The following is a 25,910-nucleotide window of genomic DNA, read 5'->3' on the forward strand; positions in this document are numbered from 1 at the left end:
AGTACTCGACCGAGTAGAGCCTACTCGACCGAGTAGTGCTAAGTGAATGTTCTGTTTAGCTTCTGCCGAGGAATACTCGGTCGAGTATGATGAATACTCGACCGAGTAGAGGATACTCGGCCGAGTATAACTCTATACTCGACCGAGTATCCGGTCTGGCGAGTAATTAGAACGATATATATTTCGTTAAGCAGTTTCCTAAACATAATTTACAAAACCTAATCATCGTACGACGCTCTAATCACTCCGAATCTCTCCTCTGTGTGTGTGGATAATCGTAGCAATCGCATTCGATCCTTTATTCCTCCGTCGGTAAGTCTTTATCCTCATGTTCGTTGATGATTATTCTATGGTTTATCTTTAATTATGAATTTGGGGGAAATGGGGTTTTGCAAATAGTGTTTACGTTATGTGATTGTTGATATCATTGTTGTAGGTGACGATGTGGTAATTGTTATGCATATTGTATGATTGATTGCAGCATAGCGGATTGCGAAAAGGTAGGGTTCTCCCTACTCAGTTTACTGTTCATTGTTTGAGACATGATTGTTTTATGATTATTGTTATCTGCTGATCATCGGAGTATGGGCGTTGTTGTGACGGTGTTGGTGTGGAGGTGTTTTGACAGCCGTGGTGCTGTGTGATTGTGATTGTAGTGGAGTCACTTGCGGGAGTGGCTTCACACCCTAGTTCGCCCTCCGTGGAACCCGCCACGGGAGGGGATGTGCACATTAAGGGACAGGGATTGTTAGTCGCTCGTTGATGAGCTGGACTAGGTGGGGATGGGTGCGGTCACCCATCGCGGCGAGGATTACTGTTGCGATGGGTAATCTGGCGGGGCTACACACTTCGGTGTGTAGTCGGTTCTTGTGTGAGATCGAGAGACCGGGGATGGAGAATGATGTAGGTTACATTGTTTGTTTGTCTTATCTTGATTGAACAGTGCGACCCGTTGTTGTTGTTTTGTAAAACTGCGGTGATCCATTCGGGGATGGTGAGCAGATTATGACAGGTAATGCAGATGTTTAGCTATGGGACAGTCATGGGGAGTCATCACTCGAGTCTAGATTCCGCCGTCAAGAGACTTAGCTTGCATTCTTTGTAGTTGTTAGACCTTTCACAGTTATACTTTGGTTTAGTGTTGGAAACTTGTAATCACTAACTCTTTATACTTTAATAAAGGTTGTTTGGAATTGGTAACTTTGATATACTAAACTCGGGAAACCGAGATGGTAACAGCCTTTTATGCTAGGGTAGTCCTTGGTAAGGTACATTGGTATGAGGGGGTGTTACACAGGTCTTGGATGACAGACCCAATCAATGGACATTCGTAAAAGAAATGATCTTTTTTTTCAATAGGATTATTGCACAGAACACAATGAGGTGGAATATCAATATGACTCTTGAGAAGTCTACTTTTCGTTAAAAGACTGTTAACATAGACTTTCCAAAGAAAAAAAAATCAATTTTGGAGGAATATTCAATTTCCAAATCCACTAAAATTCACATTTGTCAAGAGCTTGATCGAACAAACCTTGCGCTAACCAAATTGCTGTTTTGGTAGAGAAAATTACATCTACGGACAACCCCAAAGGAGGGTACCCGGAATATCATTAAGAAGCAGTGGAATGTTAATAATCTGAATAACAATATCGTTGTTTACTAAATTGGATAACTTACAAACATCTCATTGTTTATCAGAGCTTATGAAATCTTTAACCAAAAGATTAAGATCACGGTTACTATCATCATCAACCACACTGCTTGTAAGTGGGTGTGAAAAAACCCAATTATCAGACCAAAACTTAATGTTGCTACCATTACCTATCTGCCATCTCAGCCCTTTTCTAAATAGAGTCCGAAGACTCATAAGTTTACGCCATTGCCAAGAAGAGATTGAATTAGGCTTATGATCAAAGAGTGAACAATTTCTCAAGTATTTTTTAGTTACCACTTTGACCCATATACTTTCCTTATCCATAAGAATTTTTCATAAAAGTTTCATTTGAAGAGCTTTATTAGCTGCTTCGAAAGATTTAATTCTTAAACCACCAAAAGACTTTGGTAAACAAACTTTATGCCCACCCACCAATCAAATTAGCAGAACGCTGGGAAGGATTCTTATTCCAAAGAAAGTCACGGTTGTTTTCGCTAATGTCACCTACTCTGACATTAAACAAAACTGTAGAGACTAGAGACACTATATCGCCCTTCTCCGCATCCATTATTGTCATTTAATCTATTTTCACTACTTAAATTCTTATTTCAGACAGATTATTTCCGTCTGAAATAAGACGGATCAAATGTAGTCATTTAAGGGCAAGACTTATTGTTTTCACTAAAATCAGCATCTTTTCATTCCTCTTTTCCCACTTCAACCCCGCGACATACACTCACTAGAATACTAAACAACAATTTGCCCAAAAACTCCTAATTTCTTCTCCATAAACAAATCCCATTTCTTGATCATTTCCTCATCTTCGCAATAATAACTCGACAATTAATCATCGTGGGCACCATTTTATTCCCAAAATCTGAATTGGGTTTCATTTATTTTCACCAAATTACACCAAATTACTAAGTGGGTCAGCTCTCAAAACTCCATTAAAAGTCGCCGTCTTTGAATTAACATTGTATTGGATAGTGTCGGCGTTGAACGATGCGTCGACGGGCTGCCGATTACCGGCGCCCGGTTCGTAAACGGATACCTAAATGGATCTGGATCCTGTTTTTACTCTTCTGCTTTGTTGGGCTTTTGTTGTTTGTTGTTCAGCATAATTATGATCAATATCATGTTCGTCTGCCGACACTGGTACTTTTCATATCAACTTACTAATTTATATTACGCCCTCCGTCCCGATCAATAGTTATCTAAGTTAATATTTTACTCCCCTGTTGAGTTCTATACATTTTTATAAATTATGTCCGGAGGATTTGGAAATGTATACAATTCAATGGAACGGATGATGACGGCTATGTTTAACTAGTTTATACTCCCTTTGTCTCAATCATTTGTTTACCTTTTTATTATTATGGGGTATTTCAGTCAAAGGTAAACAAATGATTGGTACCGAAAATTTACGTGGTAACATAAGAAAGTTGGGTGTATGTTCGATGTTAAGGATGTTTGTTTGTCGGTCAGAATCCAAAGTGATTGAATAGAGACTACTTAATTGGTTTGAATTGGTTTGAAGTATAAAGTTAAGTTCTTGTTTGATATTTTGAGATGTTGCTTGATTGTGGTGGGTTGGATTTGCAACTACAATTTGTGGTAGTGGTTGTAATGAATGAGTTAGTATATGTCGAATTTCGGTTTGTTTGATCCTATGAGACCAGGATAGTATTCAGGTTGAGCTTAATCAATGTTGATTTAGGTGTATGCTAGTTTTTCTTAATGAGGATCTAGATACGAGTAAGGTCTCATCGGTAAATGTTGAGAATCTTGTGGGATATTAATGACTGTAAGCTTGTCAGAATCCAAATTGATTGAATAGAGGACTACTCAATTGGTTTGAAGTATAAAGTTAAGTTCTTGTTTGATATTTTGAGATGTTGCTTGATTGTGGTGGGTTGGATTTGCATCTATAATTTGTGGTAGTGGTTGTAATGAATGAGTTAGTATATGTCGAATTTCGGTTTGTTTGATCCTGTGAGACCAGGATAGTATTCTGGTTGAGCTTGATTAATGTTGATTCAGGTGTATGTTACTTTTGCTTAATGAGGATCTAGATACGAGTAAGGTCTGATCGATATACGTTGAGAATCTTGTGGGATGTTTGGAACAGAAACTATAAGCTCCTTATATAGCTTCATATCACCGGTTTTGCTTCAAATGCGTCACTTGCCTATCCAAGAACACATCTTGAGTACGCTATATTGCGTTCTATAACTTGTTTGTTTGGCAAGAACGAGTTCAGAACTTTTTGGCCACCATCTCAATGTTCAAATGCGTCACTTGCTTTAGTAGTGTTCTTGCATATATCATGAATGTTTGGTTCCATGTTGGTGCAGTATGTCTCAGACTAACTTTTAGGTAGCGTAAAAGGCTTATGTAGGACGATGTTCCCATGTAGACTTCAAGTTGAATAAATGTAGGAAGGTGAATCGAGTAAAAATAAATGGAATTTGTATTTTCCTCTCTTCGATACTTATCAATCTATCATGTGTATCCTGCAGTTATCTCCTGGTTATAGATAGCCTCATATATAGGCCCCTGAAACATTTTATATGTAGGCGGGATAATTGATTTTGTATGCGATTCTCAGTCAGTGTTCTCAACTTCTCATATTAGTATTTAAGGTTCTGTGCAGTTCTTAGACTTGTTACCTGAGAAGATATGGATGAGAAAACTGGTAATACTCGGATGAAATTTCTTACGTTGGAGGGATTTTGAACTGTCTCGTAAGAGGGAAAATTGATCACTCTATTTCCTTCCAGTTGTATTTGTTTACCAAATAAGCGAATTTGTATCCCTCCCTTCCCGTCCTTTTCCCTCCAACTCTCTTCATCCAAACAAACCTTCTTTAGTTGGTCAAGTGGTAATACTCAGATGAAATTTCAATAGTGAAAAAGTGTTGCTATCAGGCGATGACTATACTTTGTTAGTACTAAGTTAGTAGCTTCATTAGTATTGATGTTAACTTCATTTACGTGGGTGGGTACTTGTCCGAAAAAGTAATTGACATGTTTTCCTAGGAGAGATTGTAAGTGCGCTCCGTTTTTGGTTGTTGCATACATGGTCTTATTGTTCTTGTTATTTGTGACAGGAAAAAGATGAAGTTGTAGTTCCTGTTCTGGAGCGATTAAATTATACAGAACAGTTATTAAGTCCAGGCTCACTTGCCAGGCAACTAGCTGACCAAATGATCCTTGCCAAAGCGTATGTCGTTATTGCAAAAGAGCACAACAACCTTCAGCTAGCCTGGGAACTCAGTTCAAAGATCAGAAGTTGCCAGCTTCTACTTTCGAAAACCGCCATGAAAGGAGAGGCTGTCTCACTGGATGAAGCTGAACCGACAATGAAAAGCCTTTCAACTCTACTTTTTAAGGCTCAAGATGCTCATTATGACATAGCCACCACCATAATAACTATGAAATCTCATATTCAAGCACTTGAAGAGCGTGCCCATGCGGCAAGTGTTCAGAGCACGGTATTTGGGCAGTTGGCTGCTGAAGCATTACCAAAAAGCCTCCATTGTTTAAACATTAAATTAATGGCCGATTGGTTGAGATTACCGTCATTAAAGCAGCTAGCAGACGAGAACGACAATTCTCCTCGTCTTGTGGACAACAACTTGTATCATTTCTGTATATTTTCAGATAACCTTGTGGGCGTTTCCGTGGTGGTGAACTCTACCATATCAAATGCTGACCATCCGAAACAACTTGTGTTCCACATCGTTACCAATGGGGTCACATATGGTGCCATGCAAGCTTGGTTCCATACTAACGACTTCCAAGGCGCAACTATCGAGGTCCAAAATATTGAAGAGTTTACCTGGTTAAATGCTTCTTACTCTCCTGTAGCACGACAACTTCTTGACCCCGACTCACAAGCTTACTACTTCAGCGGGTCTCAAACTTTCAGTGTTGATCTCAAGTTCCGGAACCCAAAGTACTTATCACTATTGAACCACCTTCGTTTCTATGTCCCCGACATTTATCCGCAGCTGGAGAAGGTAGTTTTCCTAGACGATGATGTAGTCGTTCAAAAGGATCTGGTACCACTTTTCTCATTGGATTTGCATGGAAATGTGAATGGTGCTGTTGAAACTTGCCTAGAAGCATTTCATCGATATTATAAGTATCTCAATTTCTCAAACCCAACCATCAGCTCGAAATTTGATCCTCAGGCTTGTGGATGGGCGTTCGGGATGAACATTTTCGACTTGATTGCATGGAGGAAAGCGAATGTGACCGAACATTACCATTACTGGATGGAGCAAAATGCTGATCGAACCCTATGGAAACTAGGTACTCTTCCTCCCGGACTTCTCAGTTTTTATGGATTGACTGAGCCACTTGACCGTAGATGGCACGTTCTCGGGTTAGGTTATGACTCAAATATTGATAACCGGTTGATAGACAGTGCAGCCGTTGTTCATTACAACGGGAATATGAAACCATGGTTAAAATTAGCGATTGGCCGTTATAAACCATTGTGGGATCGATATGTGAACCAGAGCAATACATACCTTCAGGAATGCCTCACAAACTGAATAGCAGAGGGAGTATAGTTGAATTTAGCATTTTACTGGCAAATGTAGAGTACGAGGCGGAATTTTGGTGTTCATGAATCCTTAGGATCTCTTATTTACATCTTACATCTCCAATTTACTCCCTTTGTCTCCGTCATTTGTTTACCTTTTACCCCGTATTTTATTCAAAGGTAAACAAATGGTTGGGACGGAGGGAACATATGTATTTTCAACAGGAAGAAATTGCTCTTATACATTTCAGGAGAATAGAATGTAAACTGCAGTAGGGAAAACAGGTGCTGGTTTATTCTTTTTACCCATTTTTATACAGTTTTAGAAACTAATTTATTCTGTACCAATTTTGTGTAATAATCTCTCAAAAATTTTGGATCTTATTGTAATTGTACTATAGGTAATTATCATAGTGCCTTGAAGATTTTTGATTATTTATATAAACTGGGAATTGTTCCGTTTGATCTTCATTGTAGTTCAGCAAATTCGTCAGGAGAAGTTATTCGAGCATGAAATCTTGATTTCGAAACCATTTATCACAAATTTTTAACCAAAATTCTTGTTTATTTATTCATAGTTGAATCTGTTCCTGGTGTTCTAAATCAAAGAAGTCTGTTCAAACACAAGTTTTAGTCGTCCTTCCCAACTGCATGCAATACACTCCGTCCGTACCAATCGTTTATTTTAAGTTTGATAAAAATAGCCCTCACAAAATATGTAGACAAATGACCAAGACGTAGGAGTACATCAAATTATTATCTATAAAACTTCTTTTTTTTTTGAGTAAATCTATAAAACTTCTTACATCACTTGAATTTGCTAAAACTTTTTAGATATCTAAAATTTCAAATGACCAATATGAAAACGAATTGAAATTAATTTATTAAGTCGTATTTCCGATAAGAAGAACCTACAACATTAAGTTGTTCTCCAAAGATGTAAATTTACTTCCCTTAAAATGTTTCTTAACTGGCACAATATATAAACCCCGTTGGCTTAGTTTGGAGCGGATACCTGCAGTTTGAACAATGCAAAATAAACCGATAAAAATTAATATCTGACGTTTAGAAACAAGAGGCCTATTAGCTCAGTTGGTTAGAGCGTCGTGCTAATAACGCGAAGGTCGCAGGTTCGAGACCTGCATAGGCCATCTTTTTACCACTTTTAATGGAAAGATTAAATTTGATGATAAGTGGCCAATTTGACGACATAAATTGATTTGATGATAAGTGGCCAATTTGACGACATATAAATTGTAAAATATCGAGAAGAAAAAAACCGTTTTTTAAAAGAAAGATCACTATAATGGATAGATATGGCTTTGCTTCTTCCAACAGACTTTTGTGACGGGGTTTAGGATCTGACATAGTTTTGAAGGGGACTTTTGTCGAGCTTAACAAAATGTTGACGAAATTCAGACACCAGATGCACAACCATATGAATTAACTGCAAGAAGATCACATTTTATTAATATACCCCTAATGATCATAAAACCCTCTTGAGAAAAACCCAAGAATTATTCTTAACATACAATTGGTAGAATAGAATGATTAAATGAACTTAGGGGCTCGTCATAACCAAATTTGAGGACGATAGCCCCTAATTGATAGCGGAGTTAGGTTTTTTTCTTTACAAAAATGTGAAAGGAAGATGTGTGGCTGGCTAGGGAGGCTACTTGTGTAATTTCAATTAATAATACAGCATACGAAGCTTCAGTTCTTGAGACCTATCATAACCAAATTCTGGAATTACTGCTCATCTAATTCACGGCTAATGTGAAAAAACCACGATAGCAGCAGTACTGAGACCCCAGGGATGCAGATGCTTGTTCATATTTGAAGACGGGATCTAAAGCCACCCGACATTGAACAGGAATCCTTACTCAGAAGCAGCAGTTTCTCCATGGCCGGAATCTTGTCTGAAGAGCAAATTTTCGGCCTCTAAAACCCCCTGAAATTAGGAGATAGAAGAACATTAATGTTATTGATGACACATAACCTTGGAACTGTAGTTCCCAATTACAGGTCTCAATTATACTCTAATGTTTTAACCTTAATTATCATGATTGCCGCATCCTTGTGCAAGAGCTCATTATATTCCTGACAGCGTATATTCTGCAGGAATAAAGCACTAATATCAATCTTTATCGGGAAAAAAAAAAAGATGCAATCGCCCATTGTGAAAGTACATTTAAAAAAAAATTAATTTTTTAGGGAAAAAACTTGGGAACTTCACATACATGGACACAGTTGAGGCAACCAGTTTCTACTGAACAGTGGCATGATGTGAGCATATCTAAAGCAGCAGTCAATAGATCCTTGAAAAATGGTTGAATCTGTCTCACATTAAATTGACAACATTAGCGAGAATTGAAATATCGTACTAGTGATTTTCTGTCGACAAGCATAGCATGGGGAAAGAAGTTCTTCGAGTTCAGTCCAGTCTCTTGAGACTTGAGGGAGAGACAAAAAAAACATGTTTCTTCTGGAAAACCCAAGAAAAACATTAAGAGTCGGTTTCACATTAGCATTCACAAAATTCAAGGACAGGAGGTGTATTATGAAAAGTCAAACAATCACCAGTCTTCCACCCAAAGACATATTTGGCCGGCTTTGATTTTTTTAACCAGACAAGGAAACTACGTTGTTCCTCTAAAATACGCCCAGCTTATCGTGGAAACAAAAAATTGATGAGTATGGAAAGTGAAAGTCAGTGACTTCTGATTGTGGGACAAAAAATTCCCACAATGGTCATGAAGTCATCTACTTAATTGACATTGCAAAAGTAAAGAGAATACTCCGTAACTCAGTTCATAGAAAAATGACGGATCTCTCCTTGTGTCTGCAAATAAACTAAAATTTCCGGGGAATTTTGCAAGACCGTCGATATAATTAATAACCCTAAAGATCATTTCCACAAGAAAGATTAGTAATGCCCAAATTTTTAGCTACAACGGTACCTTCTTCAAGAAAAGAGACACAGCTGTACAACACTAATTTGGCTGGCATAACTTTCTTATTAACAACCTTCACTACAGAAGCGCGCTAAATTGATGAATCTTGATTCTTCTAGAGGTAAATAATCTAAACTGAAGCAAGTTTCAAGTTAATTACCCGCGTTGAGATGCCGGTTCCTCCAGGACGTTGATCATAAAGTAAGATTCTTTCTGGTACACGGCGCGTCTCATAAGGATTTGCGCACTCTGGAGCCACATCTGACGAGTCGCATATTATGTATCTACACATTTCCAAGTCATCATTCATAAAAAGTAGCTTATAATATGATAAAGTGCAGATTTTAATAACCCCCAAAGGAATATTAATAAGCCTTAAATATAGACAGAGAGTACAGAAATTGCATGTTATTTATCTCATACATGCAAGCAGACTCCTAACTAGTTCTAAGTTGTAATCTCAGAGTGATTGCCCAATTCAAATTTTGACAGAATAAGACTATTGACCGATCAATCAGTGCAATACTCCATATGAGGTATTACCGACCCTTTCATCAGTTCGCATCCACCCAATGACACTAATTCTCCGCTGTGGATGAACCCTGAAACAGTGATTGGTGATTGGCCACCTGGACAGCCTGATACACAACCCCGATCTGCTAAGTTGAAAAGCCTCTCTCCTCCCAATCTTATATACAACCGGGAGTGAATCTTATACGAGACTGTATGACACCGTCTCACACGTACAATCATCTCATATGAGAATTCATATACTACTAGAACTAGAATACTCCTGGCGAGACTTTAAAGCCTTGTGACGCTGATAACTTACAGAGGAACTACATTGAGAACGGCATGAGATGCAGCATGTAAGCCAGAGCGAAATGACAAGTTACGGCCTTCCACCGCTAATTTCACAGATGGAGGAACTCGGATCCAAACAGCCTGTTAAAAAGTTCGTAAGCACTGATAAAAAAATGAAACCGGAGTGATAACTTTGAAGATAGTGAAGCTTGTATACAATACTTTGTTGTTTCGTAAGAATACCTGCGAATCATAAGAATATTTAGGAAGTACGAGATCAACTGTATCCAATACTTGGTTGTTTCCCTTGGAAATACGACGAAATCCGAACCAAGTAATGGTTACTTGGCAGGAAGTTGTAATCGCAGTTGTACCCAATTGAGTCTTTGGAGCCCTGGGTGGATAAGCCTAACATGGAAAAGGCAGTCAGCATTATGTACAAGGTAATATCATAGTTAATATTAGGGTTATGAGGTTATCCGAGTGCTAATATGCAGTAATTCTGGAGTAAACCTGAACAAAGACCATACTTGCATGTTCATTCATGTTCAGAATGGATAAACAAAAACTAAATCTATTTTAGGAGAGGACGATCAGGAAGTCCACAGACCAAAAGTTCTTCAACAAGAGTACATGCAACCAAATTGGTCATTGGACATCCACTGACATTTTCTATAAGAGCGCCAGGGTCATGATACCAACCAAATTTCCAAAGTAATGTCTTTTACATCGTGTTTGGTCATTCTTCCCTCTCTAACTAGCTCCCAAACAGCTGCAAAGAGCTTTTGCTTCTCGTGCTACTAAATGATCCAAGGATCATACAAAAATGGGGCATCAATCGCGTATGCAAAAAAGGTTTCAAAATCTCCTGTATTAGGATGTCAGGGACTAATGTGGCTGTAATTTGAAAAATGTTTATCAAATGAACTAAATACACAAATATATACACACACAAATCTCCAAAATTTTCTTGAAAAATAATGCAGTGGTCTCGACTCAGTCATAGAAATATCATTATGGCAGCTGAAATATCAGCTTTTTCGTTGGGAGTTGCATAACGGGAAATAACATTATGGCAACCTTAGATCTCATATAGTTATATGTTACTGGGGCTACATAACATAAGAGGAGCATTTTGTTACATGGGTCGAATAGACCGACACTATACTATGATAAACACACCCAGAGTCTATATCACAAAGTCGAGAAGCATGAAGTTAGTAGTTGTTATGATGCTAAAGTTCCATTACGAACGATGTAGGATGAGAATGCTTTAAAAAGGTATTGGTTCCTGTATTTTTTTTCTTGTATTATTATCAGTCGTTTACATTTTCCAAGCTAAGTCTTTGGCTTCAAGAACAATTATAAAACTTGTACTAATAAATTCCTAACAGAAATCATTTTCAGTAAGAGTACAGTTATCATAAGATTTGCTCATGTATATATTCTGAGAGATATTTAAAGAGAAAACCGTGTCTCAATATGTGAGAATGACATATATAAAAAACCGAGGGAGTATCTAAAAGAAAAAAAAAAGGTTGAAAATGACATACGAGATAACCTCCTACGACATCGATGTCGGTATAGTCGCGAGTCTTTGTATAATACTTCAGATCTGCTTTTTGGCAAACAGCAATCTTACTGGACAAGTTTAACTCTTTCACTAGATATGTCTGACCTTGATTCATGTAGACCGCGCCTTCATATACCTGGGAAATTAGAATGATTTGAGAGGTATAGGCAAGGGACTAGCACATAACTAAACAGATAAAAATAAGACAGTGAATTTTAGTAAAAGAAAAATATTGCAGCATCATGAAGAAAGTTGTCTCCGTCACTCTCCGCAAAATTAATTTGGCAAAAAAATACTTGACCTGGAAAAAAGCCCTACTCTCTTCAATCTCTTCTAGAACTTCATTACTTTGACCGTCAGTTACTTTGTATTTCTCTGACTCAATTGCTCGAATGCTGATAGCACGTGAAGGTGATTTCTGTAATACAATAGACCGAGTCATAATTATGATTACTATGTGGCCGCGGCCAGCCCCTGTGCGCTGGGGGTAAGGAAAAACTTGCCTAGCCTACAAAATACCGTTCTGTAAATGGGGAAAAGATATAAAACTCCCAACATTTAACCTAAAAGCATACCTCTGGGCCGATGTAGTTCCATATTCTATTCAGAGAGGCACGGGAGGGATCAGAAGAAAGATATCCCCTGCTCTCTAAAGATGCAACACCACTAATTAAACCAGAACCAAAGTATTTTTCGTCGTATATCAAACTTAGTGGATGTTCCATAGCTGCACAACTAAGGTGTTGCTGAAGAACCTACAAGGAGGGAAAACCATGAAGAATACAGGGAGAATAAAAATAGAAAGGTAGCAAGTATATTACTGTATTCCTACAGTCTAATAACTATCGAAGTTTCAGAGGATAAAGTGTGGTAGATACCATTGGATTTTGAGAATCTACATGACAGCACTCTATAGGACTTCCGAATAATTTCAACGGATTGTTCATAAAATACTGGTCCAAAGGTCCTTCAAATGCAACATACACCGCAAGTGATGGTTTCCCCCTTCTACCAGACCTACCAGCTTGCTGCCATACACTGGAAAAATTGAGAGTTAGAAAAGAGGACCGCAAAATCAAGATAATTCATTTTGTCTTCTTTTTAAATCGAGGGAGCCACAAAGGCAAATATGATGCTGACCGATATCAATCCTAGGTCATGAGTACCACAACTCAATAACTTTACCAACTAAGCTAGCCAACATCTCTGCAAGATCAAATTAAAACAGGATTAACCACATCATTTACCTAGCAACACTGCCAGGGAATCCTAAATGCAAGGTCGCGTCAATGTGTCCTACATCAATGCCCAACTCAAGGGCATTAGTAGCAGCAACCCCACAAAGCTTTCCACTGAAGAATTCACTCTCTATTCGCCTCCTATCCTGCACATCAGAAGGCCAGTAATAAGTTAGTCCAGAGTTTGCAGTATGATTACAAAGTGATCACTAAATGACATTAGGTTACAATACTAAGCATAAAATTGTTCGAAAGCTTAGATAACTTTTTAACATGTGTAATAGAGAAAAATGAATACTCCATCCGAAACATACTGTGCCAATTTTACTTTATATTATTACCCATGGAAACAGCAAAGATGGCCGGCCAAGACCAGTGGCCCAACTTTTTATGACATCAAAATCAGAACACAGAGGCTTCCTGACACTGTCCTATAAATGGCAGCAAAGGTGACATCCCACACTAAATACAACTGCTGTTTGGCTTCAAAGTTTATCCTAAGCAAATTCTCAATCAGGTGAGAAATTAGATAAAATTGGAAACAAATACTCATTTAGACAACCGGCTTATGATGTATTAACTAGCAAATCAGAATAACTTGGTTTTAATCACCTATTTGGTAAAAAAGAATTGGCTACTATAGTTGTTAAAGAAGGATCATGGCACTGTTTGATATTCAGCGGATCATTATTAGTCGAAGCAATTATAAATGACATACTTTATTGATACTTTGACAAGCGTATTCCATTAGCATATAGTAAAATAGTAGATTGGGCCCATATCTACAAGCCGTTTACCAAACACTTCAAATAGTACAAATATGCTAAAATCCCCTAATATGCCAAAAAAAAAAAAGACGTTCAGTCTACCATTTACCAAACATAACCATGCATGTATGTGATGTGCCCTCTTTGTATATGGTTTTTGAGTCTATTTGATGTCATTTGCGGGTGCCAAATTGTATTTGGAGATGGTTTTATTGTATAATTTCCTCTTTTTGATAAATTGATGATATAGTTGATCATATGAAATGATAATGGATTATCCGGTGCTATTTCCTACACTTTTGATGAGTCACAGATGAACGTGCGAAGAACCCAAGCCTAGTTTTGCTAGAGGAGCCCGGGACAGTTTGAGGTGGTCCGGGAATGCTCAGGACCCTAGTCACTCAGAAGAGTAGAACTGTAGAAGGTCGCTGGAGAGGAATTGGGAGTACTTATGTTGGTCCTAGGATCATCGCATGGGACAGTATGACTACATAATATTCAAAAAAAAAAAAAAGATTTCTATATCTTCACTTGTGCCATTAGTAGATTTATCACTTTAAAGTACATTTCAGGATGTCGGCTGTCAAGATTAAACGAATAACAGGAGGTGAAAAACAAAATCAGAATATATGCAAACTCACCTCAGCAATATAGCCAGCACGATAAGCGCAAATGGAATTCACAAGATGAGGTGCAGTATCCTGGAGAATCTCACGTCTGTCAGAGTACTAAGGTTAAAACCAAGAATTTAGATTCACATGATACAATGATGCCAAGAGTCATCTATAGTATGACGACTTAGAAAGGAATAACGTTAAGCTGAAAACAGAAGATGTCCAGGTGGAGAAATCTCTAATGTCCTTTAGAGTATCCAAGCATAACCATATATGTCTTCGCACCTGGATATGCTAGATTCTACAATGAAAAACCGGATATGTACTCCAGTCTCCGGTCAACATTATACAGAAGTTTTCATACAAAAAATATCAGTCACAGTACATAAAATCAACTGTAAAGATCTGGGAATACGATTCACATACGTGTAAGACAAGACAAGTTCACAAAGCTTGCGCGTCTTGCAGAAAGCAATACTGCGTAGTCCATGCTGCACAAACTCAGCAAAGAGGCATGAAGCCTCTACTATAGGGCTGCAAAAACAAGGAATGGTCACTTGGTCAGTGACAATCAGATCTTGTATACTCGAGCAAACTCGGCAAAGAGGTATGAATCCTCTATTAACATCAGCAACATTACCCCCATGCCTCAAATAACTCCCACCTATGATGAGGTGTGGGGGGAGGGGGGAGTGGAAATACAACATTACTCCATGTGTACTTGTGTTGCTTTCAGATACTGTTTCTAAGGACTCATAACGAGAATTGCTGCATCGACCGACTACATCTTGGCAAAAGAAGTGAAGATCATTTAAAAGGTCGTTTTTCTATATTCCAAGTTCTGATATATTCCAAAGCCAAAGAATAAGATTTGACTACATTACAAATGTAAATGTAACACTACCCAGCTAAAATACAAAGTCGAAGAAGTGAAGAGAATATGGTTGTTCTCTACACAATAAGCCATGGAACAAATATCATCACTCATATTTTAAGAAGTCTAGAACAAATCATTGGCAGGGCCAATAAGCAAATCATCCTTTCATAGCCATAGCTGCTCGCTTCACGGGTAAAGCAAATAGTTACCATGTATGCATACCTTGAATGCCCTGTGACAACAATTTTTTTCTTGCTTCCAGCTTGTGTCACCTAAATTTTGTGAATATAGACCATTAGCAACATGGTAAACTAACGTCCAATAAAATAGAGATTTTGCAGCAAGGCACCCACAGTTTTATTACACAACGGTGGATTCCAAAGAATGAAGAGCTTTGGACCTGAGGGACTTCCATCTTTATCAATAAGCTCCACAGTTGGTAAATTTGCAAGTTCCTGAAGAACCAAAAATCTTAATCACTCAATATTACAAGGAAACTAAAATAAGAATTTCAGTTGTGCCTGGTTAAAAGGCCTGCTTTAAGATAAACTTACCATAGCATGCTCACGGGGATTAGCCGAAGTGGCAGTGGAAAAAACAAAGGAAGGATTAGAGCCGTATGCTGCATGAATTCAAAAAAATCCGCATTAAATTCATACTCCTACAAGGTATAGAACAAGATCTACAATTGAACCATATGTTACTTAGACACTTCACTTGACTCCGAGTTTGGGTCCAACATTCCGACGCAGTTCGGCACTTCATTTTAGGCTAAAAACATGAAACTTTTCTCACAAGATAGCCATGTCTGACACTCAGACACCATGTTGTGTCCAACACTTGCAATAGAGTTAGACTAACATAGACAGGCCCACCAGCTTTTAATGTAGTCAGATCTCCTTCATCAAAAATATAATCTGTTGAGGTAACCTTTCATGGGATATGTATGAGACTCTTAACATACAATGCTTACAACTCACTGAGAATGGGGTTCTAGGCCAAGAATCCTCATGGATACCACCACATAAGTTGAGGCTCCTTGGCAATACAGAAGCAGCCAACAACAATTACCGTGAGAACATAACCGCTGAAGTCTCCTCAAAATAAGGGCAGTATGACAACCAAAAGCTCCTTTATAAACGTGTGCTTCATCAATGATAACAAACCTAATTGATGAATGGGAAATCATGCTTTAGAAACTTAGGGGAAAAAAATCTTCACAGTTAATAAAGAACCCAAAACAGAAGATCAAAACATTCGTGAAGAAAAGGAAATAATACCGATTGAATTTAGACAAAGAATAAGGAAATAAGGATCATTATCTAGTATCCAGCAATATTTACTTTAGATTTGATAAAATTCGTTGAAATTGTCCATGAAACGGCAAGATTGACAAGTGAAGCATATCTGGATTGGTGATCAACTGCAACCAGTGTGAGAAGACAATCAGCATACCATTTACAAGTGACAAGCCTACACATCAGTTATAGTACACTGATTAAAGTCTTATTAAATTTATGTAATACCAATCTAGCATTATCACGAAGCCAGCTCCTCTGTGCTTGACAAGTGTCACCATCATAAACACCAACATTGAGGTGTTTAAATCTTTCAGTCATAGCCAGCAAAGTGCGTAACTGATCCTGGGCTAAGGCCTGCAAGCAAATACCAACAAAGATTTTCTCAAACAAGTGTGCGGGCAGAAGTTAAAAAATTACAGTTCAAAATTTCAAAATGCTGAAAAGTTCATTATGAAAATAAAGTAGCCTGTGCATCAAGCTAACATGCAATAAGCGAATGATACAAGGTAAATAAATGATTTGGCAGTCAGAAGAAAGGCAATCTAGGTGTTACGGATTCCTATACCATCAGTTTCGTATATATAACTTACCTTCGTTGGGAACAAATATAGAGCACAAGAAAGCGTATTTTGAGATAATGCTTCTAAGACAGGGACATTGTAGCAAAGAGATTTCCCACTGGAAGTCATGGTGGCCACAACAACATTTTTGCCACACAATGAAGCCTTAATAGACTCAGCCTGCACAAATCCAAAATATACCAATAGAAGTTACTACTTTTAGTATTTAGTTATTTACCAATTGTAAGCAAGAAGACAGAGGACAGGACAGGACAGAAGCAAACCTGATGGCTGTATAGCTTAGTTATTCCTAAAGAATTTAGAGCAAACTTTGTATTAGCTGATAGCTCATCTGGAATCTCAGTGAAGTCTGCTACTCTCGCATTGATTTCTTCAGCATGGACTATCTGCACCAAATACCAACGCAGGCGAAATTCATGCATGTCACTAAAACTTTGTTTGATACTTGATCTTGTAGTTGTTTACAGACCGAACTGCCTAGGTCGTCGTGCCATAAATCCGGCCAATATCGGCTCACATACGATCACTGTAATCTTAAAAACATTATAGCTAGGTTGTTATGTGGAGTTGCATGCTAGATTTAACACCACCAAGTATGACCAATAGTTGACTTATGACTTTATGAGTATTAGCACAATACTTTTTCCATTCACTCACTAAAACTACGGAAAGGATGAATTTGAAAATCAGAAATTATAACGTAAAGGCAATGAAGAAGAAAGAACATGCTGTATCAAATTATCAAAGCAAAAGTTAAACAAGAACATGTTGTATCAAATTATCAAAGCAAAAGTTAAACAAGAACAGACATTTACATTTTTTATTTGTGTCTAGCATAAAAACTCAGAAGATACCTGTCCTTTAGATCCCAAGCCTTTCTTAAGATGTTCAAGCATTGACCATGGTGATAGCGGATGTGTCTCCTGCATTATCAAGCAAGCACAAAATGAAACGAAAGGTTAATTAGATCAAACATTGATGGAAACAATCTATAAAACGAACACAAACAACGATATCAAGTCTAAGTTGATAATGTTGCAAGGAGTGAGCTCGTGAGTTTGTTCATAAGCGTTAAAGAAAAGATCCAAGTCATTGACACAAAGGCTGGGGCAGAATGATTTGGACAATGCACTAAACAGGAAAACAAGATGTAGAAAAGAGAAGTCCTAAATCCTGTCGTATTTACAAAAGAGTAGTTGAGGCCAGAGGGTCTTGTCTACCAGATAGCATAACTCCATCCCAAAATGAACTCACAATGAACATCAGCAGATCCCCACTCCATAACTTTCTATAAAATTGCTGACAGAACAGTTTAGAAAAATTAAATAAACTCACTTGGTGACTCTTTCCACAGTACCAAAATCCCATGTTGACATCAGACCATCACAAGACTAAATTAAAGGTGCAAGCACCACCTTTGCACTTTGGTAACTCATAGCTGTTCAAAAGTGTAGGTTGATTCTGTAGAACTATTGGGAAAGCAATAGAAAAGGCATGCATACTAATATTATATTAATGTCTGACAGTTTGAATATTGCAGTTCCTCATTATGTGAGTTAGTCAAGAGTAGACCATCATTTTCTAACTTGCTTGAGTTCATCAGAAGGAAAGAGAAAAATAATTCAGAAACTAGACTAAAATATTTCCATTTCCTATTTTTTCCCATCAAGATGAGTACACAAGTCACCATTGAAAATAAAGAAAATAACTCAGACCATAATCCACAAGCCAGAAACATATAGAAGCATTCAATGAAAGCCTATCATAAATGACATTTTTGACATCCATAACTTAACATAAACTAGATTGCAACCCACCAAGGCTACGATCGTTCCACGAACAAAAGCAAAAAAAGCGCATAAGAAAAGACGAGCATTTGGTAGAGCTTGCCTTTCCACCTATACTAAACTGCTTGAAACAATTTCTCAAAAACTGAAAGGCATAAGCATACCGATACAGTAATGAAAAATTTATCTACATCCAGAGAAGGAACATACACGGCAACGTGAATCAACAGAACGAGACAGTGATGAACTCATATCCCTAGCTGCTGCTTTTCTGTGTGACATAGGTTCAGCTTTCTTTATAGACGCAATTAGTTGCTCCATGGAAAAAGTATTCTTGTAAGCACAATTTCCTTCAAGCTGCATAAAAAACATTACAAATTACAAACATATCAGATAAAAACGGCACAACGGTGATGTTGGATGAATAGTAAAGCAGCAACCAAAGCCTACAGCATGCTAATATACACATAGGAGACAATATAATACAGTCGTTGAAAGTATTGAGCGTCATGGAAAATGATTTTAACATATAAAAACATCCTTCTAGCTACAGTTTATGGCTAATCTAGCTGAGCAACAACGAAGCATTAGTAATAAACACATTGTGGAGAAAAAATTGCCAAAGATGCCTTCTTGAATCACCCACACCACCACTATAGCAACCATCTCCCATAATATCCTAAAATCCACTACAAACAATCTCATCACCAACTAATCACATAGCTCAGCGAGCATCCACTCAGATAATACAAAGTTATGTCACACACCACACTGATAGCTTGAATCCCCATACATGATAGCAGAAAAATTGTCAGCCTATTTCCATGGCAATAAATCTAAACCTGAGTAACAGATGAGGAGAAAAAGTGGCCTCTATGTGAATTGTGATAGATATGATGATTATGGCGTCAGGATTAAAAATTGCAGAAATACTGCTTATGTGAGTTGTATTTCTATGACTACAAATTCCAGAAATAATGCTTATAAAAGCTTATCACACAGGCTTGGAGCTTGAAAATCAACAAATTGAAGGGCTTTTACTTCCTACATACCATAAGTAGACTTAGACCCTCCTGTAAAGTTGCTCTGAAGAGTGTTTGCCTTTTGTTTACTGAGTTGACAATCTTTGACATAGGCACTCTTTTTCGAGCTGAAGACATGAAAATGAGAATATCAGAAAAGAATTCAAAATCCACTGCAAGTCTGCAACACAGTGGGTTGAGAAGTGAAGACATATCTTAGAAGCCTAAACAGGCAAATGCACATAATCATTAATGTATGTAAATTTTACCTGCCATGCAATTATCTCTAACTTGATCACTCTTTCCTCCGGAGGGGTTACAAATGATGATGGCATCAAGCGACTTTGTTGTCTCTGCCTCTTGGTCAACAAAATATACAACCTAAAGTTTAACAGCATTTAACGGGATTGAATACAAGAATAATTGGTGGATACAACTTACAAGAGTAGAGAAGAACAATAACAGAGATCGAAATCAAGGTCGAGGTTATCTCAACAAGCCAGTACCTTTTTGGCTTTTTCTAAACCAAAATTGAAATGTTGTTAAAGAATCCGGGATAAAAGACGAGGGATCTCTGGATGAACACATATATAAAAAGGACTAATCTTAGATACGTAACAAGGACTCGCAAAAAAGCACATCTTTCCTTAGCCCAAAGTGATGCAAGAAAAACCAGTCCACCACCAATTATAAATCCAAAGAATGAGCCATGCTATTTATATTAAACGTAATTTCCACGTAATTATTCACATCAATACATAGTATCAAAAGTGTGCAAGTCACACTACATAATTTCAACCCCATTCTTCCAACGATGTCATGTAATCTGGAAAAGAAAAGGTCGAAATATCTGGAAATTTTAATCCTTACAAGTTATAAAGTACATCAAAATTTAGAAATCATGCAAACATATGATCTATTTTGTTATATTCTGTTAAAGAAATGCATGGTTATGAAATTTTTATCATGGAGCATCATCTCTCTTTCAACCTTGTTAGTATTAATGCAAACCATATCTAAGAAAGCAATAAGTGTGTTGCATATAGCAAATAGGTGCACTGCAGGAAAGAAACGGAGCATGTTGTTGGTTTGCGGAGCATAAACAAATAAAACCATGCATATTAAAGAAATATTATCTTAAACAACACAGCTGTGACACAATATTTATCATGAATTCCATCCGAAAGAAAAAGGTATGAAAGCTTAAAATCATAAGAACTAACCTTAGGGCAAACATCTGACAGACGCGTCAAATCCTCCATACTGGCACAAAACCCAAGTTTACAAAGCTGATCAAGTGAATCCTTAACATATTCAAATGTGATTGTTTCATCAACCACTTGAAAAAATCCAGCAAGAATGTTCAAGAATGTGAATCCTTTTATCGTTGTCTTCAGCCAAGCTGGGCAACGGCATGACAAAGAGGGTTGACTACCATCCTGCGTGTTAGTGTTGCTCAATAGCACACACTTCCCAGTTTTCACATCTAATAAACAACGAACTGATTCCAAAATCTTGAAGATACTTCCACATACATCCTTATCAAATGTATGTTTTCTAGAAAATTGTAAGATACAAGATATGAGCTCTTCATCAAACCCGCCTTTTATCTCAGAAGTAGACATTCGACCCCGTTTTTTGGATAAATTACTTGTGCCATGTGCTTTCAACATTGCATCCTTTCTTTTCATATATAGGTCATCAGCTATGGATTCAGGTTGTTGTTCACAATTTGGTGCACTCTTTAAATACGACAGATCTTCCATCATGTCACGCCATGCTGCTTCTGCTGCCTCTGAATGCATGGTTGGTGCAGAAGTCTGTGGGCATGCTGCAGATTCCTTTGGTGGAAGGTTTTGGAATTTGCTTTTCTTAGTAAATGGAATAAGAGCAATAAAATCCCCGGAGTTAATGAGAAGACTCCCAATCTGACTTTGCATAGCCAATTTTGTGCCCTGGCACAAACAATACCATCTATTTAAAGCACTTCATAGAAGGCAAAAAAATTGCATAAAAATTATCACATACTCAGTATTACTCTCCCTTTAATTATTATGTCTATGTCTTGCATTCAAATGGAGCCACGGAGTAGTTCTTCTTTGTCTTCAGAATACGATGAAGAAAGGAAAAGGGAAGAAAGCAAAATTCTCGAAGCCCATTAAACAGCGGTTCAAATATTAGGGAGTAGCAAATAAAGTATAAACTATGTTACTCCAACGTAATTTTCATAAAAAATATATGGGTCATCAGAATAGTATCTCTGTATCCCAGACATAGAGCATGTGAAGTTTATTGTTTATTAATACCTGACTGTGACACTAACTTGAAATTGTACTGCTCTAGCAATAATATCAGCTGTCTGTGTTTTTTCTTGAAATAATTTAGAGTTTCTATCCTTCACCAGTTCATAAACAGTGGTAAGATGTTCTCTGCCTCTTTTGGTGATGTCTCCCTTTACTACAGTTTGACATCCATCTTTGGACAGAAGGAAGCTTCAAACCAGTACATTGATGCATTGTCATCTTTTGATCTCAGTCCAGGTCTCAGCTAAAAATGGGGACTTAAAACAAGGGGTCTAAAGACTCTGTATCTCTACAAGACAGAATACAATGATTCACCAAGATGAAACCCCTTTGTTGTAAATTTCCACTAGCAAAAAGATTATGAATGGTAACAGTGGTGACGAGAGCATGATTTGACAGACAGAAGTTTCCCCACACTGTTATCCCCAAGCTTCAAGGATTACTTTAGGCCTGTAGAGTTCAGAAGCCAAAGCCGTGGCAAATTTTCCTGAAGAATCCCAGCTTAACAATAAAGGTTGGCCGTGAAATACTGAAATCCCACCTTTAACGGAAATTAAATCTGTGACTTGAGGAACACACAGGTTCATCCCAAGTTTGAAAAATAAATTGATTTATGTTGGTAAGCTTAATGCTGCAGGCTACCTTATAGCCTTTAAACTTTAAAGGCAGATCCTGGAAAATAAATAAAGCACCTAAGGTGGTAGCTTGTAGGACTAAGTGTTGAATGTTATACACCACTTCAGGATCTTAGTTTGAGAAGGAGCCTTGTGCACTGAGGGGATGGGGTTTCAGGGCAACAAGGCGAAGGCATGCGCCTTATGAACAGGAGCCACATTGATTATTAAATGAAGATCTGTATTTTAGAAATTAGAATAATTCTTTGTGCAACAATCATCCCCTTTTGTTTTTAAAGAGGGCTAACATGTCTTTAAGTGGAAATTAAGCATTAGGGGAAAAAGAGAAGGGTGAAATAAAAGAATTTGGAAAAAAAATATAGGATTTAACAGAAATGTGCCTTAAGTGCGACTTGGTGCGACTCACTTGCGCATAAGACGCCTTGAGGTGGCCAAGCGGGCGCCTCAGTGTGCCACAGGCGCGCTTTTTTAAACTAAGTTGAGGATGTGACAACACAAGAGGGGTAGTGGTGGAAGGGGTGAATATGAATAATGGCAAGACTTATTGCAGAATCCAAAATATGTGTAGTTCCTTACATGAAGCAGTGTGTGACTACAGTCGGTGAAAATTGGCACGCCGGAATGTGTGCAGAAATTAGAGAAGCTCCAAGGAGGCGTGAAAGGGGGTTAGTGCAGTGGGTCCAGGAGCGATGAGTGAAACCCGACAAGTATGGTTGCCAATAGGAACAGACTTGGATGGTGAAGAATCAAGATCGCAATGTACGTAATTGTACAAGGTGGATAACATGGATATGAAGCATATTTCACTGGTACCTCCGAAATTGTCTGAAGTTGGTCGATTAGTCTACTAAGTCCACCATGCTTTTGAGTGAAGTACATAATGTCAACTGTTATTCAGTTGTTGACAAATATGTGAAGCCTGATACTTTAGTGTCCGGGCATTTCGTACATCACTCTAAATCATGGAAGACCAGTACAACACTTAGTTTGCCTAACCACTATCAAACCCGATGTTCTCATAGTAATGTCACCAAATGCTTGGCCGTGTCATTAGACTAATGCGGCTACCTAAACTTGTGCCCCAACCACTACCAAACCCCCGATTCTCGACACTAAAACTCCCAATTTTTGAACCCTCCCTCCCTGTCTCCCTTCCTCGACACTGAAACGCGCTCAAGCCAATCAATCATCGTTCACTAACTTCCCCAACCATTGAAACAAAGTCGCTCCGCGCCCAAATTGTCATTACATATAAACTTAAACCTCACAAACTTCAAAAGAATTGCAATTATAAAACCCTAACAGTAACCCCTAATAATATCAAAAGAATACATAAACAGGTAAATACAACAAGACCCAGAAATTAAATACTAACAAAAACACCAGAATAAATCGAAAAGATTAATAAGAAACACAATGTAATAAAAAAAGAACATACCTTTAGAAATAGATGAAAATTGAGGGAAGAAGAAGAAGAGGCGGAAGGAAAAGAAGCGGACAAAAGAAGCTTCAAATCAGCAACAGTTTTGGAGGGAGAAATGGAGATAATGGTTGATTCTCCGCTTAACTTTCGAACTTGTATTTCTATTTCCGCCATTTTCGTCGCACTATTGCTGTTTTAGGTTTTGGCGGGTAAGGGAGATGGAACCAACTGTCTTCTGTATTAGCGTATGAGTTTAGTGGCTAGTATTGGTGTCTGGCTTCACCTAGGCTACCTCTACTTACCATTATTTTTTCTTCATTAAATAAAATTACTTAAAGCTGTATAACCCCTAAATTTATCATTAATATATTTTTTTATGACATATCCTAAAATTACGATGAAATAAATTTTGAGACAAATTCACTGCTCCCGCTATTAATATTTTACTTTTATTAATGAAACAATAATAATAACATTTCACTACTTGCCCGTAATCACAATACTCCCACGGTAATTATTGTTACTGTCACTACTACCGCATTAATATTGATAATTTCACTACTTCTGTCGTAATTATTGTTACTTTCACTATTGCCGCATTAATATTGATTATTTCACTACTCCCGTTGTTGTTTCTACCACTTCCACTAATCTTGCTGATAATATTGTTACTTTTACTATTCAAATGAGTGATTACTATCATATAACTATATCCAATGTTACTACTATTCTTTTTTTTAATACTTAAGCATGCAATTTTAAGAGAATTTTATATTTATATAAATATATTACATATATGCATTTAATCAAATCGAAACAATTATGCAATATTATATATTATGGAATCTAACTTGAATTATTTATAACCTACTTATATTATATTTTTGGATGTTAAATAATTAACATCTCTATACATCTAATAAACTATAAAGTTTAATAAAATTGCATAAATTTTAAATTTAATATATAATTTTATGATGATAATAATTAATAGAATAAGTGTACATGTTTATACTAATTAATTATTTCATTTTAAGGAAATTGACCATGTTTTAGTCTTCTATAAATATTTAGGTAAATTACCAAGCATCTTTTTTTTTTTATTCTCCTTGAAATTGACCATCTTAATTAATTATTTTATTTTAAGGAAATTGACCATCTTAATTAATTATTTTATTTTAAGGAAATTGACCATGTTTTAATCTCTTACAAATGTTAAAATTACCAAACTTCTATATAATTTAATTTTAACCCAAACTATATAATATTTGCATTGAGATCCCTTAATTGGGTCCATCACACGGTGCTAGTGATTTAAAACTATATAGTATAATTAATTTGTATAACTTTATTTAATTACATAGAAGTCCCTTGGTTTCTGGATTTAATATATAGTATTGATTGCTACGGGTAATATACTCCGTAATTAAAGCCGTCACTAACCCGATCCGAAAATAACTCGTTTTTTCCAACTTGAACTCGAAGTGATTCGTATTTAGCAGGTTTTCAACTTGTATTCTTCAAAATTCATAATAAGCAATTACAGTTAAATTTTTGAGATAAAGTACGTTTATATTCGTTGAGATGACATAAAATACAGTATGAATATGAGTGATTAATTGGTCAATAAATTAAATTAGTCACTACTTATTTGGTTATCCGTTGTGTTACTACTAAGTACTAATCGATACTCTATAATTAATTTAACGATAAATCAATCCAGTTTATATGTTTCTTCAAAATAGACTAAAATTGGCTTTCATGTCTATGTTACTAAGATATTTAATTGTAATTTAATTTTGTGTCGTGTGTTCAACATTTGG

The 25,910-nt window shown here is 37.0% G+C and overlaps 2 protein-coding genes and 1 non-coding gene across 5 annotated transcripts; 2 read left to right on the top strand and 1 right to left on the bottom strand.

Moving 5' to 3' along the window:
* The first annotated feature begins 2,357 nt into the window (after window positions 1–2,357).
* LOC141652774 (hexosyltransferase GAUT11-like) lies at window positions 2,358–6,653 on the top strand. Its single transcript, XM_074460374.1, has 2 exons — window positions 2,358–2,812; window positions 4,767–6,653. Exons 1-2 carry the CDS (start codon window positions 2,660–2,662, stop codon window positions 6,216–6,218), a joined length of 1,605 nt encoding a protein of 534 aa, XP_074316475.1. The 5' UTR covers window positions 2,358–2,659; the 3' UTR covers window positions 6,219–6,653.
* A 632-nt stretch (window positions 6,654–7,285) lies between these two features.
* TRNAI-AAU (transfer RNA isoleucine (anticodon AAU)) lies at window positions 7,286–7,359 on the top strand. Its single transcript has one exon. It is a non-coding gene; the product is annotated as a tRNA-Ile (tRNA).
* Window positions 7,360–7,647: 288 nt separating this feature from the next.
* On the bottom strand, window positions 7,648–24,343 carry LOC141652775 (uncharacterized). 3 transcript variants are annotated; one of them, XM_074460376.1, is made up of 27 exons: window positions 24,103–24,343; window positions 20,950–21,681; window positions 19,996–20,083; window positions 19,757–19,854; window positions 18,915–19,061; window positions 17,772–17,840; window positions 17,181–17,303; window positions 16,927–17,076; window positions 16,562–16,690; window positions 16,379–16,458; window positions 16,107–16,201; window positions 15,590–15,657; window positions 15,389–15,490; window positions 15,258–15,307; window positions 14,585–14,692; window positions 14,186–14,261; window positions 12,787–12,923; window positions 12,418–12,577; window positions 12,115–12,294; window positions 11,841–11,957; window positions 11,520–11,675; window positions 10,210–10,374; window positions 9,995–10,107; window positions 9,323–9,446; window positions 8,449–8,544; window positions 8,261–8,323; window positions 7,648–8,159 (listed from the first exon to the last, which is right to left on the bottom strand). In XM_074460376.1, exons 1-27 carry the CDS (start codon window positions 24,259–24,261, stop codon window positions 8,088–8,090), a joined length of 3,657 nt encoding a protein of 1,218 aa, XP_074316477.1. In that variant the 5' UTR covers window positions 24,262–24,343; the 3' UTR covers window positions 7,648–8,087. The 3 variants fall into 3 exon arrangements, with proteins under 3 accessions (XP_074316477.1, XP_074316476.1, XP_074316478.1); XM_074460375.1 differs by having other exon boundaries at window positions 19,996–20,107; XM_074460377.1 differs by lacking the exons at window positions 7,648–8,159; window positions 8,261–8,323; window positions 8,449–8,544; window positions 9,323–9,446 and having other exon boundaries at window positions 10,006–10,107; window positions 11,528–11,675; window positions 19,996–20,107.
* Window positions 24,344–25,910: the final 1,567 nt, after the last annotated feature.

This window comes from Silene latifolia, chromosome 4 (genome assembly GCF_048544455.1).
Source record: "Silene latifolia isolate original U9 population chromosome 4, ASM4854445v1, whole genome shotgun sequence".
NCBI lineage: Eukaryota > Viridiplantae > Streptophyta > Magnoliopsida > Caryophyllales > Caryophyllaceae > Silene > Silene latifolia.

Excerpts from the sequence above, each read along its gene's own strand:
- LOC141652774 (XM_074460374.1), top strand. The coding sequence starts at position 2,660 with ATGCGTCGACGGGCTGCCGATTACCGGCGCCCGGTTCGTAAACGGATA. Across the intron at positions 2,813-4,766 it reads ATGTTCGTCTGCCGACACTG|GAAAAAGATGAAGTTGTAGT; the intron begins GTACTTTTCATA and ends TATTTGTGACAG.
- LOC141652775 (XM_074460375.1), bottom strand. The coding sequence starts at position 24,261 with ATGGCGGAAATAGAAATACAAGTTCGAAAGTTAAGCGGAGAATCAACC. Across the intron at positions 12,295-12,417 it reads TAGATTCTCAAAATCCAATG|GTTCTTCAGCAACACCTTAG; the intron begins GTATCTACCACA and ends CCCTCCTTGTAG. Across the intron at positions 8,545-9,322 it reads GAACCGGCATCTCAACGCGG|ATTCAACCATTTTTCAAGGA; the intron begins GTAATTAACTTG and ends AATGTGAGACAG.